The following is a 19,945-nucleotide window of genomic DNA, read 5'->3' on the forward strand; positions in this document are numbered from 1 at the left end:
ATGTATTTCATCAAGATTGAAGCTTGGGTGCAAGCTTTACTGGCTGGCATTGCCCTTTTAAAGAACACTTAGATTGTAAGAGGTTCATGGAGGTGGTTTAAACCAACTGAAACCCTATAATGCTACACACCATGTTCTGAATTATGAGCTTATCTTTTGGCTATCAATATCATAGCTATCTGACAACATTAATTCCAGTTCATGAAGATTATCAGAATGAAAGGGAACATGTTTTCTATGGCACATATAGTTCTTGTTGAACATCTCAGAATCCAGAATACTCCCAAACTGCCCACATGGATGTCTGAGATAGCAACATTGTTGTTTTCTGACTCTTTGATGCACACAACATTTGTTTCATGCACAAGATTATTAAAAATATTATGTACTAGCCATCCCCTGCCATGCATTGCTGTGGCCAATTCTGTGTATATGTGTGTTTGCATATATATGTATATGTGGTTTTGTGCATGAATTGTAATGTATTTTTTGTTTTTTGGCTTTTTAAGTCTCTTCTGCTATGTTTTTCAGTGTTTTATGAGTGATGGTCACTGGTTGGCCTGATAGGTGTATTGTGTCCAGATTTGGTGTCAATTTGTCCAGTGGTTTTTGAGTTATGTTAATCCCACAAACAAACGTTACATTTTTATTTATATAGATAGATTATTGTTATTATTATTATTATTATTATTATTATTAACTTTATTTGTACCCCGCTAACATCTCCCGAAGGACTCGGTGTGGCTTACAAAGGCCAAGGCCCTCAGTAAAACAACAGCATAACAAATACAACAATAAAAGCTCAAAAAAGCAAACCAATAAACATTAAAGCAATAAACAGTAAACATTACCTTCAGGCTCTGTGTATAAAGTGTATACGAAACATATACTGTATGAAATTTGTGTTTAGACTTGGGTCCCATGTTCAAGATATCTCATGATCTATATATAGCCAAATATCTCAAATTTGGGGTGGGGGAATCCCAAATACTTCCTTTAGATAAGAAATACTCAAATACTCAACTTGCATTAAAATTGACAGCAAACAAGACTTGTGTGATTGCTGCCAGTGAAACCCATGAGAAGGCAAGGAAACTCATACAACAGGGGTATCCTTTTTATATCCTTCTCCCTAATTTTTTTTAAATGAATTGTTTTAAATATGTTGTATTTATTACTGTGTTTGGCATTTGAATGAATACCTATTGTAAAGCCGTCATGAGCCCTCCGCCACTCCCCCCCCCCCCCCGGTGGTGAGAAGCATGGGGTACAAATATGCAAAATAACTAATAAATTAATTAAACTTTCTCAATTAAAAAAACTGCAACAGTAATTATTTCCTTGTAATCAGCTATCTCATTTTGTGGTTTACTAAATTGTTCTATGAAGATACCTCCATAACTCTAAAATACTGATAAAGGTAAAGGTTTCCCCTTGATATTAAGTCTAGTCAAGTCTGACGTTGGCAGTTGGTGCTCATCTCCATTTCTAAGCCAAAGAGTTGGTGTTATCCATAGACACCTCCAAAGTCACGTGGCCAGCATGACTGCATGGAACGCCATTACCTTTCAGCCAAAGCAGTACTCATTGATCTACTCACACTTGCATGTTTTCAAACTGCTAGATTGGCAGAACCTGGAGCTTATTATTTATTTATTTATTTGCTTCATTTGTATACCGCTCTTCTCAGCCCTCAGGTGACTCAGAGCAGTTAACAACCAGTTTCAACAACACAATACAAAATCATTAATCAATTAAAACAGTAGTATCAATTAATTAACACCAAAATATCAATACAACAGTACAGCACTATAACAATCCCTCATGTCTCATCAATAGAATCAGCATCCGAACTCATTGTCCATTATTCCATTCCAATAATCAATCAATTGCACTGCTTAGTTGAAAGCCTGTTCGAAAAGCCAGGTCTTCACACTCTTCCGGAATGCCAATATGATGAGAGCTCACCCCTCTCTGAGGATTCGAACCAGCAACCTTTTGATCAGCAAGTTCTGCAGTTCAGTGGTTTAACCTGCTGTGCCACCGCGTCCCCTTAAATACTGACAGATTATGTTATTTTGTATCAGAACAAATCTCTTTGACTGATTTTCCCCATCTCCTAATCCCAAAGTTCCTATGTATTTTGAGAACTATCTCAATTATTTTTTCGAAGAAAACTTACACATGTAGAAATGGAATTACCATATAATAGTTTATGACTAACCAGATGATGTGAAGGTAAGGTACAATTAATCAAAACTCCTGCTCCATATAAATATATTTTCTGTTTCTGATTCCAAAAAAATAAATAAAATACTGTTGCATTTGTGATGTCAGAGAGACATTTGTAAAACTGGTTCTTGTCACATTACTTGTTTACCAAAGCACCTCACCTATTTGAGGGACAGGTTCAGCACCTTGGGGAGCTCTTACGAATTTAGAATGGATCCAGAATGGATTCACTGCTCCACTGAAATGGAAGCACCATCCGGACTTGAAAAAATAAACACGGTTCCTTTACCTTCACATGTTTATCAACCAGATATTCCTGCAGAACTTCACAGGAACAGCCAGGCACAGTTGTAAAAAAGGAGAGGTTTATTAATACCCAATTAGATCAAACATTAGCAAACTATTTAATGTGTTGTCAAAGGTTTTCATGGGCAGAATCACTTGGTTGCTGTGAGTTTTCTGGGCTGTATGGCCATGGTCCAGAGGCATTTTTTCCTGGTGTTTCACCCACATCTACAAGAAGCACTGCCTGAACATCAAACAAAAAGTGGGCGCTAGAAACAACATCATACGAAAGCTGACTGGCACAACCTGGGGATCACAACCAGACACAGTGAAGACATCTGCCCTTGCGCTATGCTACTCTGCCGCTGAGTATGCATGCCCAGTGTGGAACACATCTCATCACACTAAAACAGTGGATGTGGCTCTTAATGAGACATGCCGCATTATCACGGGGTGTCTGCGACCCACACCACTGGAGAAATTACACTGCTTAGCCGGTATTGCACCACCTGACATCCGCCGGGAAGTAGCAGCCAATAGTGAAAGGACCAAGGCAGAGACATCTCCAGCTCATCCCCTGTTTGGGTATCAGCCAGCACGTCAACGACTTAAATCAAGACATAGTTTTCTTAGAACTACAGAGACACTCGCTGGAACACCCCAGCAAGCGAGAGTCCAAAAGTGGCAGGCCCAAACCCAGCACCTCAATTCATGGGTGATACCAGATGAGAGACTCCCCCCTGGGCACTCAGAAGACTGGGCGACTTGGAAGGCGCTGAACAGATTGCGCTCTGGCACCACGAGATGCAGAGCCAATCTTAAGAAATGGGGCTACAGGGTGGAATCCTCGGCATGCGAGTGCGGAGAAGAACAAACCACTGACCACCTGCTGCAATGCACCCTGAGCCCTGCCACATGCACGATGGAGGACCTTCTTGCGGCAACCCCAGAGGCACTCCAAGTGGCCAGATACTGGTCAAAGGACATTTAACCAAATACCAAATTTACAAAATCTGTGTGGTTTTTTTTTCTTTCTTTTTTTTCTTTTTCTTTTTAATCTCTGTGTTTGTTTTGCTCTGTTGGAATTGTAATACAATGGTTGCTGATGACACGATAAATAAAATAACCCACATCTATGGCAGGCATCCTCAGAGGTTGTGAGGTCTGTTGGAAACTAGGCGCGTGGGGTTTATATATCTGTGGAATGTCCAGGGTGGGAGAAAGAATTCTTGTGCATTCGAGGCAAGTGGGAATGTTGTAATTGGCCAGCTGCATTAGCATTTAATAATCTGGCAGATCAAAGCCTGGCAGCTTCAAAGCTTGGCTGCTTCCTGCCTGGGGGAATTTTTGTTGGGAGGAGTTAGCTGATTCTGATTGTTTCCTGTCTGGAATTCCCCTGTTTTCTGAGTGTTTTTCTTTATTTACTGTCCTGATTTTAGAGTTAATCTACATATATATCGATACATATATATACACAAATATATAAACCCTACTTGCCCAGTTTCCAACAAACCTCACAACCTCTTAGGATGCCTACCATAGATGTGGGTGAAATGTCAGGAAGGAATGCTTCTGGAACATGGCCATAAAGCCTGGAAAACTCACAGCAACTTATTTAATCGTTCATGGTTCCTGAAAAATTTCAGACGCAGTCTCTGTCCAGCTGTTCTGGCTGTGTTTTGTCTCAAACTGTCTTGAGTGAAGTAGGACATAGTCTTGCTGCATTTTGAGTTTTATCTTGCCTTCAGATTCCTATAGGAAGAGCTGACTCCAAGGAGAAAGAAACATTGTCAGGAATCCAAAGATAGAATAATCCTATAGGGCAAGATGCATTTCTGTCTCCTGTTTAATCTATTTTAAGTATGTTGTTGTTGTGTGCCTTCAAGTCATTTCCAACTTATGATAACCCTAAGGTTATCATAATGATAACCTGTGAATGAAAGCGAGTGACTTGTTTCCCCCTGAAATCACACTTCTTTGTAATGGACTTCATGTTTGTCATTAATGAATCTCCTCAAGGTTTCACAAAGAAATGGAAGCAGGAAGAGGAAATGCCTTAAGGGTGGAAAAAGTCATATACCCATGCAAGACTGAGATGTGCAAAATGAGTTTTTCCGTATCTTATTTTGAATCACGTCCTACAGTGCTCTCTGCTTTGCTCATTCAAGCCATAGCGATGGAGGCGTCTGGTCCAGCAGGGTCTTCCTTCCCCGGAGAACTATGGCTAGCAAGACTTGGGTCTCAACGTGGTGGGTTGCACTACAGTCCTGAGGTGGGTTACACAATGTTAGCATCAATTTCCCACTATTGTTTTGTGTTTCCTTTTAGGTAGCCAGGTAGGAAAGAGAGGTAGGTAGCCAGGGAGGAAAGGAGGAAACTTGACAGAATGACTAGATGTAGGGTGTTGTTATTGTTGTTGTTGTTATTGCTGGGTGTCTTGAAGTCATTTCTGAACTGTTGTTAACCTAAGTTGACCCTATCACAGTGCTTTCTTGGCAATATTTGTTCAAAAGAGGGCTGCCTTCGTTGCTGAGAGTGTGACTTGCAAGAGGTGAGTTTCATGGCCAAGTAGGTATCCAAGTTCAATGCTCTAGCTGCCATTGCACTACTTTGGCTGCACAGATAGACACCAAGTGAGTTCAAGTTCCTTCTGTCTTGGGACAGTATTTTGTTTGAGATGGCTTTCCTCTCCTTTATTTTAATCAGAAGTTCCTATCTATATGCCATATGCCATAAAGCAGTGGTACCCAATCTTTTGTCTGCCAGTTTGGGGGATTTCAGCTTCTATAATTCCTGACCACTGGACAAGTTGGCTGCGGCCTCTGGGAGCTGCAGTCCAAAACAACTGGAAATTACTGACTTAAAGGATCCTTCTGTGCTTAACATCTCATCATCCTAACAAGAAGGAGCCCCAGTGGTGCAATGGGTTAAATCCTTGTGCTGGCAAGACTGAAGACCAACAGGTCGGAGGTTTGAATCTGGGGAGAGCGCAGATGACCTCCCTCTGTCAGCTTCAGCTCCCCATGAGGTGGCATGAGAGAAGCCTCCCACAAGGATGGTAAAACATTTGGGCGTCTCCTGGGCAACGTCCTTGCAGACAGCCAATTCTCTCACACCAGAAGTGACTTGCAGATTCTCAAGTTGCTCCCGACGCGGAAAAAAAATCCTAACAAGACAAGAAGAGTAAAGATGTGAGAGTGTGGGTGTTTGTTGTTTGAGTTAGCAATCTCTCGTGAGACAGCACTCCAAGATAATAGCTGTTTTAATCTGTTGCATAGAGTTGTCATGGGAAACAAAGCTAACACCTTTCCCACCCTCAGCATGAGAGCGGGGGAAGCACTTTGCTCCCTTCCGGCGAAGGGAAGACCCAGCAAAGACTTGTTGTGGGCGGGGCCTAGGTGAGTTGAGCCTAGCCCACCTCACTTGGCCTGAAGAAGTTGACCCACCCACCCACCACTGATACAGTGTACTTGTCAAGGGTCGCTGTTAGGGGCTGGGTAGGAATCCCCCCCCCCATATTCTGGGGGGGAGGGTTCACCTACCCTACACTGCGCATTTTGGCCAAATTGGGTTGAGGGCGTCTTAAATAGGCATCAAACGTATGGCAGGCACATGCTGGTTCTGGTGTGCACCACAGGAAGGGAGAGTACGCTACAGTCTCTACGTGTTACCTGAAGAGTTCCCATGGGAGCAACGTATGGGTTGCATCCGGTAATTATGGTGTCTTGCCCTTGTCAGAGGATGACATGGTCATGCAGGGCTACTGCCTCATCTGATTAATAACAAATTAAAGTTCAAATTCATGTTCATGTTGATTCATAAATTGGATTGGATGATCACACAGAGATTATTGGTAACATATAATAAAATTTGCCCATAGTTAACCCACAACATGGTGTTGCCTGGTGATTTCGCTGTTTGGAGAGCAAAAGCTTTGGTGTAGTTTTTGTTGAGGTAGAAGAAGGGAGGGAGGAGGGGAAGGAGAGAGGAAAGACAAAAGGGAAGGAAGGAGAAAGGGAAGGAGGGAGGAAAGAGAGGGAGGGAAGGAAGGAAGGAAGGACAAAAGGGTGAAAGGGAACAAAAAGGGAGGGAGAAAGAGGGAGATAAAGGAGGGAGGGAAAGAGGAAGGAAAGAGAGAAGGAAGGAAAGACCAGTTCCCTCTGAATAAATCTTGACAAGAAAACTCTGAAACAAGAGTCACCCTAAATCTGAAGGCACACAAAAATAATCCTAATTAGCCATTAACTATACCTTACTTGGAAAATGAAGTGCTAAAAAAATCTATTTTCTGCCTCAATCAGTGAAACTTTAACTGCTCTCGCTCTCTCTCCCCCTTTCAATGTCCTCTTTTTAGATGAGGAGTCTGGTATTTAGACTGACACCTTTCCTGATCTCCGTTGCCCTCTATTTTACACTCTGGGTCCAAGGACCCAGCATCTTTGCCAGCATTCTCAGGAGCCTCCCAACCATCGCCTTGGCGTTCTTTGTGGCCAGCCAATCCTACAGTACCGGAACCTTGACGCAGTATTCCCATAAAATATTGCAAGGCCTGATGTTCTCAATTGTGGGAGATGTCCTCATTGTGTGGCCTCAACTTCTTCTTCCAGGTAAGGAGCTAATGGGACCCTGAAAGAGAGGGAAAGGAGCCAGGATTGGATTATGGGGAACTGGGTCTCATTCCAGCATTCCCATGGCTAGATCAAAATAGTAAAACGGTGCCTGTCCTAACAATGCACTGGGAGAATATGGTTTGCAGATGGTAGATACAACACACTACTAGAGCTGGGGTTACTAGGATGACCTCACTACCTCTGAGGATGCTTGCCATAGATGCAGGCGAAACGTCAGGAGAAAAATTGCCTCCAGAACATGGCCATATAGCCTGGAAAAACCTACAACAACCCAGTTACTAGGATTATTTGGTGTGATGCATGAAGCATCTATGGCAGTTCCTTTCAAACAAATAACACCATGTGTAACACAAATTAGAAAATATTTAACCAGTTGGGAAATTATTTTTCCAAGCTTTTCCAAAGTGGGGAAGACTTTTACAAGATGCAGATTCTGTAGATCTGACTGTAGTTGATCCTACTAATTAAACTATCACTTTTTACTACATGAGCACCAATGACATATACAACCACTCAGTGTTACAAACATCTGACTTATATTCAACTCATAGTTAAGAATGGGGGGTGAGAGAAATCTGCCCTTCAGAAGTGAAATTAATAACAACAACAACCACAACAACCACAACAACAACAACTTTTTATCCTGGGCGACAACTAAGCCAGTATAGACTTCATTTTGGTTTGTTTTTCCATAGTGCTAATGGGTTTGGTGTTCTTAGTTCCACTCCTCAGGTGAGACCTCTCTGACTTGGTTGGACCTGCTGGTAGTTACACTACCGCCACTACAGCTCACAGCATCCTTGGAGCAGTTAAGCCCCCCACCACGACAATGTGGCACTCATCAGGAAACACTTGGGAAGCGTTTGAGTTGTGATTTTGTGATAAGAAATCCAGCATACAGTGTACTCTTGCAACTTTACGGATCATTTTTCATGGACTCGCTGTTTCGCGGGTTTTTGCCTCCCAGTTTATGAATGGTTGCCGTTGCCCAGAGTGGTGTTCCAATCCCATCTCCTGGCAATGATGGAGTGTGGAAGGGGGTTTCACCCTTCCCTTCTGGAGAGAGGCAGCCAATCCAAGGAGATTGCAAAGCAAATCAAAGATAGCTAGTACAAAAAAAAAGGTCCACTATGCCTTTAAATCTCTCCTCGCTTCTACCTCACCCTCAGAACTCAATATACATATAAAGCATCCCTGCTTCACGGATTTTCACTTTTCGCGGGTGGCCCTGGAACGTAACACCTGCATATATCTCATTTGCTGTGTCATACTGTGTTTTTGTGTCTGTAAAATAATAATAACTCTATTCTTATATCCTGCCTGCGTCTCTCTGAAGGGACTCGGGGTGGCTTACATGGGAACCAAGCCCAATATAAACAAGGTTGCAAAATAACACAATTAAAAACATATAATAACCAACTATATTAAAACCTAAGACATCATAAAACATAACCAAACAGCAAACAACCAATGGCCAAGAACAGTGCAGATTTGAGACTAATAGGGCAGGACAGGGCTAGTGCAACACAAACTGTAAGGCCAGGGGCTGAGAATAAAGTGTTGGAGATCCTACTAAAAGATGAGGGCTAGGCAGACTTGGGACCCACACAGCCCTATATCCCAGAATATCAAGGCAGAAAATCCCACGATATCTGCTTTGAACTGGGTTATCTGAGTCCACACTCAGATAATGTGGGATTTTCTGCCTTGATATTCTGGGATATAGGGCTGTGTGGAAGGCCCCCTTGATTAGTAGTTGAACCATTATTCGAAGGCACATTGGAACATCCAAGTTTTCAGGTCTTTCTGAAAGGTAGATAAGTTGGGGGCTAATGGAATCTCCGTGGGGAGTTACTCAAGTTACTTTATAAGTCATGATGGGTCAAGTCCCAAAGCTACTCTTTCTATAGGATTTTTGACTGTGGCTCATGATCTTCTAATGGTCCAAGGATGGGCTTCAAAGACTTCAGAAACCATATACAAAAATGATTTCCACTCTTGCCTTAATGTCTTTAATTGTGCTTCCATCCAATTTCTGAGGACAGGATCTCTGTCTTTTCTCAAATTTTCAACGGGATCCATGGAGCCCCAAAAGGTTAAGAACCATAGCCCTGCAATACCCCACCACAAAGTCTTTCAGAATAACCTGACTAAAGATATATCTGAATGCCCAAAGAGCATGCATCACATGATAAGGAGGTTTTAAAACAGTGGTTCTTAACCTGTGGGCCACTAACCACCAGTGGCACGCGAGGATGAAAATCTGGTCCTTGAGCCTCCTTCCTCTTTATTTATCTATTTTATTTAATTTATGGTTATTTCTGCTCCTTTCACACCACTTGCCACTCTTTCCCTGTCACTGACCATAGCATATGTTCTGTATCAGAAACTAGAGATGACGTGGTCTCTCCAATGCAATTTTCTGAATCATTATCTCAAACCAAATCTAAAGTTCATGTATTTGTAAAGCTTTTGGTATTAATGATGGAGAGCTGTCCCTGGTCAAAATGGCCCCTGGTCAAAAAAAAAAAAGGTTGGGAACCATTGTTTTAAAACAAAAGTCAAATTACCACTTCTCTGGGGTGCTTTAGTCATGACCAACAGGGACCTTTAAGGGTTATTCCAGCTTTGCTTTTTTGAGTCTGTGAAAAACATATACGGTATATGAAATACATATAGCCATTTATTTATTCATGCCATTCCTGGTTTAAGAGTTGAATTAAACAACTAATATCTCATGGGCTATGACACTCCCTGAAGTCTAATGAATCTGCTTTAAAGGCATATGCAACACATTTATTTACATAGTGATCGGTGCTCTTTAGTTTTGACCCAGGTTGGGTCTCCAGATGTTATTGAAAAACAACTCCCACTAATTTTGGTTATCCACCATGCAGACTGGGCATAATGGAACTTGCAAGCCAACAGCCCTTGTGGCTTTGAGACTGCAGCAAAGTTAAATAAAGGTTATTGCATTTAAATTCAAACCCCACTATCCTGACCAAACAAAACAACTTCATCCTTCAATATGACCATAGAGCTTCTTGCCCTCTCAAAAATCTCATGCCAACATTAGTAGAGGCTCCTCTGCAAACAGGGAGAAGGTTATGATATCAGCATGGGGCTCTCATGGAGCTCTGCAGCGGAGATTTTTTTTTCGTGTCAGGAACGACTTGAGAAACTGCAAGTCGCTTCTGGTGTGAGAGAATGGGCTGTCTGCAAGGATGTTGCCCAGGGACGCCTGGATGTTTTGATCTTTTACCATCCTTGTGGGAGGCTTCTCTCATGTCCCCGCATGCAGAGCTGGAGCTGACAGAGGGAGCTCATCCATGCTCCAGATGTCCTTCTATCACAGCTCCAATCAGCTCTAGTCATGACAGGCCCGTCGCCAGGATTTCGTTTCGGGGGGGGCTAAAAAATTTTCAGGGGGGGTTTCGGGGGGGCTGAGTTTCGGGGGGGGCTGAGTCTGAGTGAAAGAGGGTCTAGCCTAGCAAACCTTTTGTATCATTACCCGAATACCCCCATGCATATGAGATATATTGAGTATGGTGATCAGATCATGATATGAATAAACATAAGTTTAAATAATGCACCAGTAAGGCCTTTTCGCGAACCACCATGAGAATTTCGGGGGGGGGGGGGGCTGAAGCCCCCCGAGCCCCCCCCCCCCCCCCCCCCCCGGCTACATGCCTGAGTCATGATGTTTAATGATGAGGAATACAGGGACTGTAGTCCAGCATCTGAAGGGCTACATAAGGACCGGATTCAGCCCACAGGCTCTGAGTTTGATACATGTGCTCAAAATAAATAATAGATATCCTGTTTACCGGCAGCTATTGATCATCTACAGATCATGATTGTGCCACTCTAGAGCTGATGGTCTCTTTGAGTCAGGTGGTTTTAATGATCTCTCTTTTTCTTCCCTTACCCTTTGCAGCGATGTTTGCTTTTGCCTCCTGTTTCATCTCCTACACCTCGGCTTTTGGCTTCACTCCTTTTCGGCCCCTGATCCTCGCCATTGTCACAGCAGTGGGGATTGAGATTCTCCACGTCTTGCTGCTACCGTGCTTGAAGGGCATCTATCTGTTGGCCGTCCCAGTCTATATAGGCCTACTTGGCATCATGCTATGGCGCGGCCTCTCCCTCCCTAAACAAAAGCTGAGTGCTACGGTCGGCAGCATGATCTTCGCTGTGTCCGATCTGTTTGACGGCCTTGATACATACTGCTCCAATGTACCCAATTTCCGCCTCTTCATCATGTCCACCTACTATGCTGCCCAGGGCTTGATTGCATTTTCAGTGACCTCTCAGGAAGTCCCTTGAAAGGAGAACTGAGCCTTAGAAGGGGATTCTTTCATTAACATTTTAATGCGTTTTCGAAGGCTTTCATGGCTGGAATCACAGGGTTGCTGAGGGTTTTCTGGGCTGTATGGCTATGTCCCAGAAGCATTCTCTCCTGACATTTCTCCCACATCTATGCCAGGCATCCTCAGAGGTTATGAGGTCTTAGAATGCCTGCCATTGATTTGGGTGAAACATCAGGAGAGAATGTTTCTGGAACATGGCCATACAGCCTGGAAAACTCACAGCAACCCAATATTTTCAATAGTGGAGGACTCAGAAATCCTGACTTTTAACTACTCTGTCTTCTTTCAGTCTGTTCTGCATACTGCAGCCCTCTTTCATCTGATTCATTCCAGAAAAACATCTCCATTCTGGAACATTCCAATAGTCGATTTGCTGTACCATGCATGATGGTTTCCTAGGCATTGTCTATGTGGACAACAATAATCATGTTGTACTAAGGTAAAGGTGAAGGTTTCCCCTTGACAGTTATATACTGTCAAGGGGAAACCCTGGGGGGGTGGTGCTTATCTCTATATCTAAGCCAAAGAGCCAGTGTTGCCCGTAGACACCTCCTACATCATGTGGCCAGCATGACTGCATGGAGTGCCGCTACCTTCCTGCCAAAGCAATACCTATTGATCTACTCACATTTCCATGTTTTCAAACTGCTAAGTTGGCAGAAGCTGGGGCTAACAGCTGGAGCTCACCCCACTCCTTGGATTCAAACCGCTGAGCTTTCAGTCAGTAAGTTCAGCAGCTCAGCAGTTTAACCCACTGTGCCACCAGAATAGCACACATCATATCTGGAGAACTGAAATCTAATTCTGTCCTTTTTATTATTGAGGGCTTAATTCCAAGTTAAAAGAGGAAACTTATACAATTTTCTGGAAAAACGGGGTTATTGTATATCAGGGCTTTGTGGTTGCATTTTTTTGGGTGGGTGGCAATTTCTTTTGTTTATTTTTTCCAGGTGCGTTTCTACTGATAATTACATATTGGTATTAGTGCATCTCTGTCTAACAGCATTTAAATACCAGTTGCTTCACTTAATAGGATGGCAAGTGCAAATGTATATAGGCATATGTATATATTTATGCACAAAGAGGAAGAATATGGAACAGCCACAATCCTGTGTCTGGAAATAATAATGTGAATTATAAACACACGATAATAATTATGGAAATGGCCCTTTAATATTGAAATGAATTCATACAGGAAAAAGCATGTGTCTGTTTATGCTTCTCTCATTTCAATGTAAGAAGGAAGTATTTGTTGCTAATGTGGTTACTAAGGGTCAGAAAAACATGAACTGAAGCAAAATTATTTCATTTATGTAGACAGCATTTGCGATGGCTATTTGTGATTTTCTCCTGGATGCAGTCATAATAAAGAAGTTAACTGGGAATGCCTTGTGATTTGAAAGCATTTATGTTTTGAAGGAAACATTATGTTGTCATTGTTCCAAGTTGACATCCGTAAAGGAGTGTCTAACCATCACATTAATGCAGTTTGAGATCACTTTAACTGCTGTGGCGGAATTCTATGGAATCCTGAGAGTTTCCTTATTGGAAATTTCATAACCTATTGGAAATAAGTGTTGTTTGTTGTTCATTCGTTCAGTCGTCTCCGACTCTTCGTGACCTCATGGACCAGCCTACGCCAGAGCTCCCTGTTGGCCGTCACCATCTCCAGCTCCTTCAAGGTCATTCCAGTCACTTCAAGGATGCCATCCATCCATCTTGCCCTTGGTCGGCCCCTCTTCCTTTTTCCTTCCACTTTCCCCAGCATAATTGTCTTCTCTAGGCTTTGCTATCTCCTCATGATGTGGCCAAAGTACTTCAACTTTGTCTCTAGTATCCTTCCCTCCAATGAGCAGTCGGGCTTTATTTCCTGGAGGATGGACTGGTTGGATCTTCTCGCAGTCCAAGGCACTCTCAGCACTTTCCTCCAACACCACAGCTCAAAAGCATCTATCTTCGTTTGCTCAGCTTTCCCTAAGGTCCAGCTCTCACATCCGTAGGTTACTACAGGGAATACCATGGTTTTGACTATGGAAATAAGTGTACCATAACCTTATTGAAAAGGTAAAAATGCCGTCACATCTGTTTGGCAAATGTGAATCTCCATGAACATGTGGAGACCACCTTTTGAAAACCGCTAGTCAAGAAAAGCATGCCCTTGTTAGAAGTCAACTCTTTGAACAAGTGCTATTCATAAGCGTTCATGTAATGGTACACAGGTAACTCAGCTGTTAAACTGAAGAACCACGTCTTTAAACTGCCACGGATAAAGACATCCCACTACAAAAATATATTGGTTTGGCAGAGAGGATGGTTGTTTCTTTGAAGTAGAAGTTGCAGTTGTAATTGCTAAAAATATATACACTCCCTCTTAGTTAAAATATGCACTCAGAGATAAAAAACAAAGTAGTTTTCTTTAAGAATAACATCTCAGGTTTACTAACAAACTTTTTGTACATATTCACTAAGCATGGTTAGGTACCGTTGGAATCTTTATAATTCAGAATAAAGTTGGAGAAATTACCTTTTTGAAGTGATTTCGAAGTTTTTAAGAAAATCGGAAGTCCCTTTGCTCTTCCGAAGCCTTTTCTGCCATTTTTGTTATGACTCATGAAGTGAGTCAGAAATTATTCAGTTTCCCCCCACTTCTGGTTCCTGGCCTCAGCTCAAGCCAGAGAAGCCAGTTTTAAAGCCAAAGAAACCAGTTTTAAACCAGAGAAGGAAGGAATTTCCTCCGCTTGCTTTTCCCCACTCCTGGAGTAAAACAACTACTTTCAAAGTAAAGAGCACCCAATGAAACAGGAAATAACTCTTTCAAACTATTATCAAAAGGATTCGGAAGTCTCTGAAGTTTTGAAAAGTTTTGAACATTTTTTTCTGTGAAAATTGGAATTGACTTTAGAATCAAACCACCAGCACCCCCTACATCCGAAACAAGTTTTGAACCATTTCTTTGGATCAACCAAGCCTAATATTCACCATACAGTCACATTTCTTATTAGAGTTCAGTTAGATGAGATGTAGTTTCTTCTCTGTGTTGAGTACACAGCGCATGATACTTAATCAATTGTCCATAGTCTTTAAGTATAGCTGTACTCACTGATGTCTGAAAGGAGACAAACTGCATCCACCTCCATTGAGGTCTAAAAGCCTACTGTATAACAAAAATGGAGTCCTGTGTCTGAAGCCCCTCCCACACCAAAGAGGCACAGTCAAACTGGCAAACCAAAATGTACATACAATATTGGTTAACAATTATACACATATACAAACAGTTAGTGGAGGCCTGGAAGGTTGCTATTTCCAGCATTCCCCAACTAATTCTATTTTGACTCATGTTCTGTCTAATGTGTACATGAAATTACTGCTGGAGTTCACTCAAAGAGTCAGAAGGTGATCTCACCTGTGCACAGGTGACACCCAACCATATCTCTCTCTTTCATCAAACTTCAGGCGTGATTATGATCAGTAATGGACTGGCTGAATGCCAATAAACTGATGTTCAATCCAGTTAAATTGGAGGAGGTAAAGCTGGAGCTGGTGTATCTGGTCTAGAAGCTGGGATTCAAGCAATACTGGCTTGCATTGCCTTCTCAAGGAACAGTTAGATTGTAAATGGTTTCTGGGGGTGGAAACCATATCAGACTACTCACCATGTTCTGAATTATGACCCTGTCTTCTGGACATCAACATTATCGCTATTTGACAACAATAATTCCAGTTCATGGAGATTATCAGAGTAAAGTGAAACATGCTCTCCATGACACATATTGTTAAGTTTGAAGGTGTATGTGAAACATAAATGAATTTTGTATTTAGACTTGAGTCCCATGTTCAAGATATCTCATTATGTACATATATGCAAACAAAAGTATTCCAAAATCTGGGGTAGGGGCGGGGATCCCAAACATTTCTTTTAGATAAGGAATACTCAACTTGCATTAAAATTGATGGCAAGTAAGACTTGAGTGACTGCTGCCAGTGGAGCCCTTGTTTTCTGCTGCCCTGGAGACTAAGGGCCCTTCCACACAGCCATATAACACAGAATATCGAGGCAGAAAATCCCACAATATCTGCTTTGAAGTGGATTATCTGAGTTCACACTGCCATATACGAGGGTTGAATGAAAAGTAATGCCTCCATCTTCGTAACTCCTCAACAGATGGCAGTACTGGTATGTGGCAGGTACTGGCTTGTTCAGTAGAGTCTCCTCCACAGTTCCATTTTGGTGGGAAATTTTCGCATTGAACAGTTTTGTTCAATCTGAACCCTGTGCAGATGGTCGGTCAATGCAACTTAAGCAACGTGAGTTCTCAACAGCAGAAGGTGTCACCCCAAAGGGGATTCATCAGAGAATGCAAGCTGTTTATGGTGATTGTGTTGATTTGAGTACTGTGCATCGTTGGGGTGACACCTTCTACTGTCAAGAAATCAATGACTGCACATTGCTTAAGTCGCATTGACCGACCGTCTGCGCAGGGTTCCATACTTTATACTTTAACAACAAAACTGTTCAATGCTAAGGCTTCCCGCCAAAATGAAACTGTAGAGGAGAGTCTACTGAACAAGCTAGTACATGCTGCATACCAGTACTGCCATCTGTTGAAGAGTTACAAAGGTGGAGGCATTACTTTTCATTCAACCCTCGTATTCCAGTTCAAAGCAGAAAATGTGGGATTTTATTCAGCTGTGTGGAAGGGGCCTAGGACACAGAATAATGGCTTCAAACTACAGGAAAGGAGATTCCATCTGAACATTAGAAAGAATTTCCTAACTGTGAGGGCTGTTCAGCAGTGGAACTCTCTGCCCCGGAGTATGGTGGAGACTCCTTCTTTGGAGGCTTTCAATCAGAGGCTGGATGGCCATCTGTCGGGTGTGCTTTGAATGCGATTTTCCTGCTTCTTGGCAAGGAGTTGGACTCGATGGCCCACGAGGTCTCTTCCAACTCAGTGATTCTGTGATTCTATGAGAAGGTAAGGAACCTAAGACAACAGGAGTAATGCTTTATATATCCTTCTCACTTGAACCCCAGTTATTACAAACTCCTTAACTTAGGTCCCATTCACACAATAGAAGCATGGCATCTTCATTCCACTTTAACTGACATGGTTCAATCCTATGGAATTCTGAGATTTGCAGTTTGTTATTTTTTTTTGTTATTATATACCTTGACACTGCTTCTTCTGGGCAGAATATTAATTCCTTTTATTGGAATGTTCTCTTGTGGGTTAGGCTTACACACACACTATATATTAATTTAAGCATGTATTTGAATAAAAAATATTTTAATACACATACATTAATTCATCAGTAGATTTTTTAGCTTACACACATGCTTACACAGCATGTATTTAAATAAAAATATTTAAATACACATACATCAATTCATCAGTATAATTTTTTTAGCTACAGGTTTTGGTTAGTTTTTATATCTTGAGTTACTTCTGTGATTTCAGTTATTGCAATTTTTTGGCTGTGATGATGAAAACACAATGACACACACATACACAATTCGATGGAAGAACTTACATGAACCTAAGATTTCACAATTTGAGTTGAGTTGAGATTTCAGAGTTTGAGTTGGAAACTTTGGAAACTGCTGAAAAAAATTATAAGCGGCTGTGACTACAAAAAGGTAAGTCATGTTTTTCTTTCTTTTCAGCTTCTGTTTTAAATACAGTATTTTGGTTGGGCTGTTCTGTTTGGATTTGTCTCATGATAGCACTTACATTTCTGAATAGGAGCACTACAACTTACAGCTTAAACCTTCTTAATTAAAAATTGCAACATTAATTATTTCCTTGAAATCTGTTTACTATCTCTCTTTGTGGTTTACTAAATTGCTCTGTGAAGATACCTCCATAAATCTAAAATAGCTGATGTAGTATGTTAATTTTTATCGCAACACATCTCTATTTCTTTAACTTATATTTTCTATCTCCTAATCCCAAGTTTCATATGCATTTTAGAACCACCTCATTATTGTATTTGGGAAAACTTACATATGTACAAATATGTATCTACAGAGATACTCACAGTAACACTTTCAGACTCTCAGCAAATGAGAGTCCAAAAGTGGCAGGTTAAAACTGTGACTGATACCAGATGAATCATAGAATCATAGAATCAAGGAGTTGAAAGAGACCTCATGGGCCATCCAGTCCAACCCCCTGCCAAGAAGCAGGAATATTGCATTCAAATCATCCCTGACAGATGGCCATCCAGCCTCTGCTTAAAAGCCTCCAAAGAAGGAGCCTCCACCACACTCCGGGGCAGAGAGTTCCACTGCTGAACGGCTCTCACAGTCAGGAAGTTCTTTCTCATGTTCAGATGGAATCTCCTCTCTTGTAGTTTGAAACTCTCTCCTGGGCACACAGAAGACTGGACAACTTGGAAGGCCCTGAAAAGACTATGTGCACTCTGGTACCATCTTGTAATTGAAACTACTTTCAAATTATTTATTGAGCTATTATTGTTTGTTGTGTGCCTTCAAATTGTTTCCAGCCTTGGCGATCCGAGGGAAAACCTAGAGCGACCCAAATCTATGAGGATATAATTTGCTCAAAGGGGATTTATCCTTGCCTTCTTCTGAAGTTACCCTCTTTGTATCTTATTTACAGTACACACAGAATTCAATAAAACAGTGTTTCTCAACCTTCCTAATGTTGTGACCCCTTAATAAAATTCCTTTTTGTTGCTACTTCATAACTGTCATTTTGCTAGTGTTATAAATATCTGATATGAAGGATGTATTTTCATTCTCTGGACCAAATTTGGTATAAGTATCCCATACGCCCAAATTTGAATACTGGTGGGATAGTGGGGTTGATTTTGTCATGTGGTAGTTGTAGTTGCTGGGATTTATAGTTCACCTACAATCAAAGAGCATTCTGAACTCTACCAATGATGGAATCGAACCAAACTTGGCACCCAGAACTCCCATGACCAACATAAAATACAGGAAGGGTTTGGTGGGCATTGACCTTGAATATTGGAGTTCTAGTTCACCTACATCTAGACAGCACTGTGGACTCAAACAATGATAGATCTGGACCAAACTTGGCATGAATACTCAATATGCCCAAATATGAACACTGGTGGGGTTTGGGGGAAAATAGATCATGGCATTTGAGAATTGTAGTTGCTGGGATTTATAGTTCATCTACAATCAAGTAGTATTCTGAACCCCACCACAATAGAATTGGGACAAACTTCCCACACAGAGCCCCCATGTCTTCTTCCAGCCTTGCACGCTCTCCCTCGCCCACACATGTGCACCATGCTGCCATGCGCTGAGCGCGCCTGTTTTCCCCTCCCCACTTGGAATTTCAGAAACAACCCTCCCCTTGGTTGAGAGGCCAGCCAAGAGCCCGGCCAATCACAGCAGAAGAGGACTTTTGGTGGGAGAATTTGCCGTGTATCCAAAAAGGAAGAGAAGGTCAAGCGGAGAGATCTTCAGCCTTCTCTGTACAAATATATGTTTGCTGATGGTCTTTGGCGATGCCTCTGAAACCCCCTCATGACCCCCCAGAGGTCCCAAACTCCAGGTTGAGAAATACTGCAATAAAATAAGGCTCCAAAAAACTCAAATCTTGGCCAGCTTTCATGGAGAAATGTGTACCTATTGGTGGCCCCCAAGTCAGTGATCGGTAGAATCCACTCCAATCCAAAACACCTCACCTATTTTAGGGACAAGTTCAGCACCTTGGGGAGTTCTTACAAAGTCAGAATAGAACCAGAATGGATTCACTGCTCCACTGAAATGGAAGCATCATCCGGACTTGGCAAAATAGACACTTTTCCTTTACCTTCACATTTGTATCACCAGATATTCCTGCAAAACTTCACACAGTTAGATCAAACATTAATGGATTATTTCATCATTCATAGCTCGCTATCTATCTCTGTCCAGGAGCTGTTCCAGCTGTGTTTTGTCTCAAACTGACTGGGGTAACTTTTTCAGAGTGAAGGAGGAGATAGTCTTATCGCGTTTTGAGTTTTATCATGCCTTCGGATTCCTATGGGAAAAGCCAACTCCAAGGAGAAGGAATCACTGTGGTAAATCCAAAGACTTGATAATCCTGTAGGGCAGGATTCATTTCTGACTCGTGTTTAATCTATTTTAAGTATGTTGTTGTTGTGTGCCTTCAAGTCATTTCCGACATATGATAAACCTAAGGCAAACCTGTCACTGGGTTTCTGGAACTGAGAGCGTATGACCCGTTCCCCGCACAATCACACTTCTATGTAATGGAGTCCATTTTGGTCAGTAATGAATCTCCTCAACGCTTCACATAGGGATGGAAGCAGGAAGATGTAGGCCTTAAGGGTGGAGAGAGTCATATTCCCACGCAATATTGAGACATGCAAAATGTATTTTCCATATCTTATTTTGAATCACGTCCTACAAAGCTCTCTGCTGTGCTCATT

General features: G+C 41.9%; 1 protein-coding gene across 1 annotated transcript; it reads left to right on the top strand.

Moving 5' to 3' along the window:
- Nucleotides 1-4,695: 4,695 nt before the first annotated feature.
- Nucleotides 4,696-12,564, top strand: LOC132779495 (lysoplasmalogenase TMEM86B-like). Its single transcript, XM_060783180.2, has 3 exons — nt 4,696-4,789; nt 6,872-7,124; nt 11,086-12,564. The coding sequence occupies exons 2-3, from the start codon at nt 6,872-6,874 to the stop codon at nt 11,469-11,471; spliced, it is 639 nt and encodes a 212-aa protein (XP_060639163.2). The 5' UTR covers nt 4,696-4,789; the 3' UTR covers nt 11,472-12,564.
- Nucleotides 12,565-19,945: the final 7,381 nt, after the last annotated feature.

Source organism: Anolis sagrei, chromosome 6 (assembly GCF_037176765.1).
Source record: "Anolis sagrei isolate rAnoSag1 chromosome 6, rAnoSag1.mat, whole genome shotgun sequence".
Taxonomy (NCBI): Eukaryota; Metazoa; Chordata; class Lepidosauria; order Squamata; family Dactyloidae; genus Anolis; species Anolis sagrei.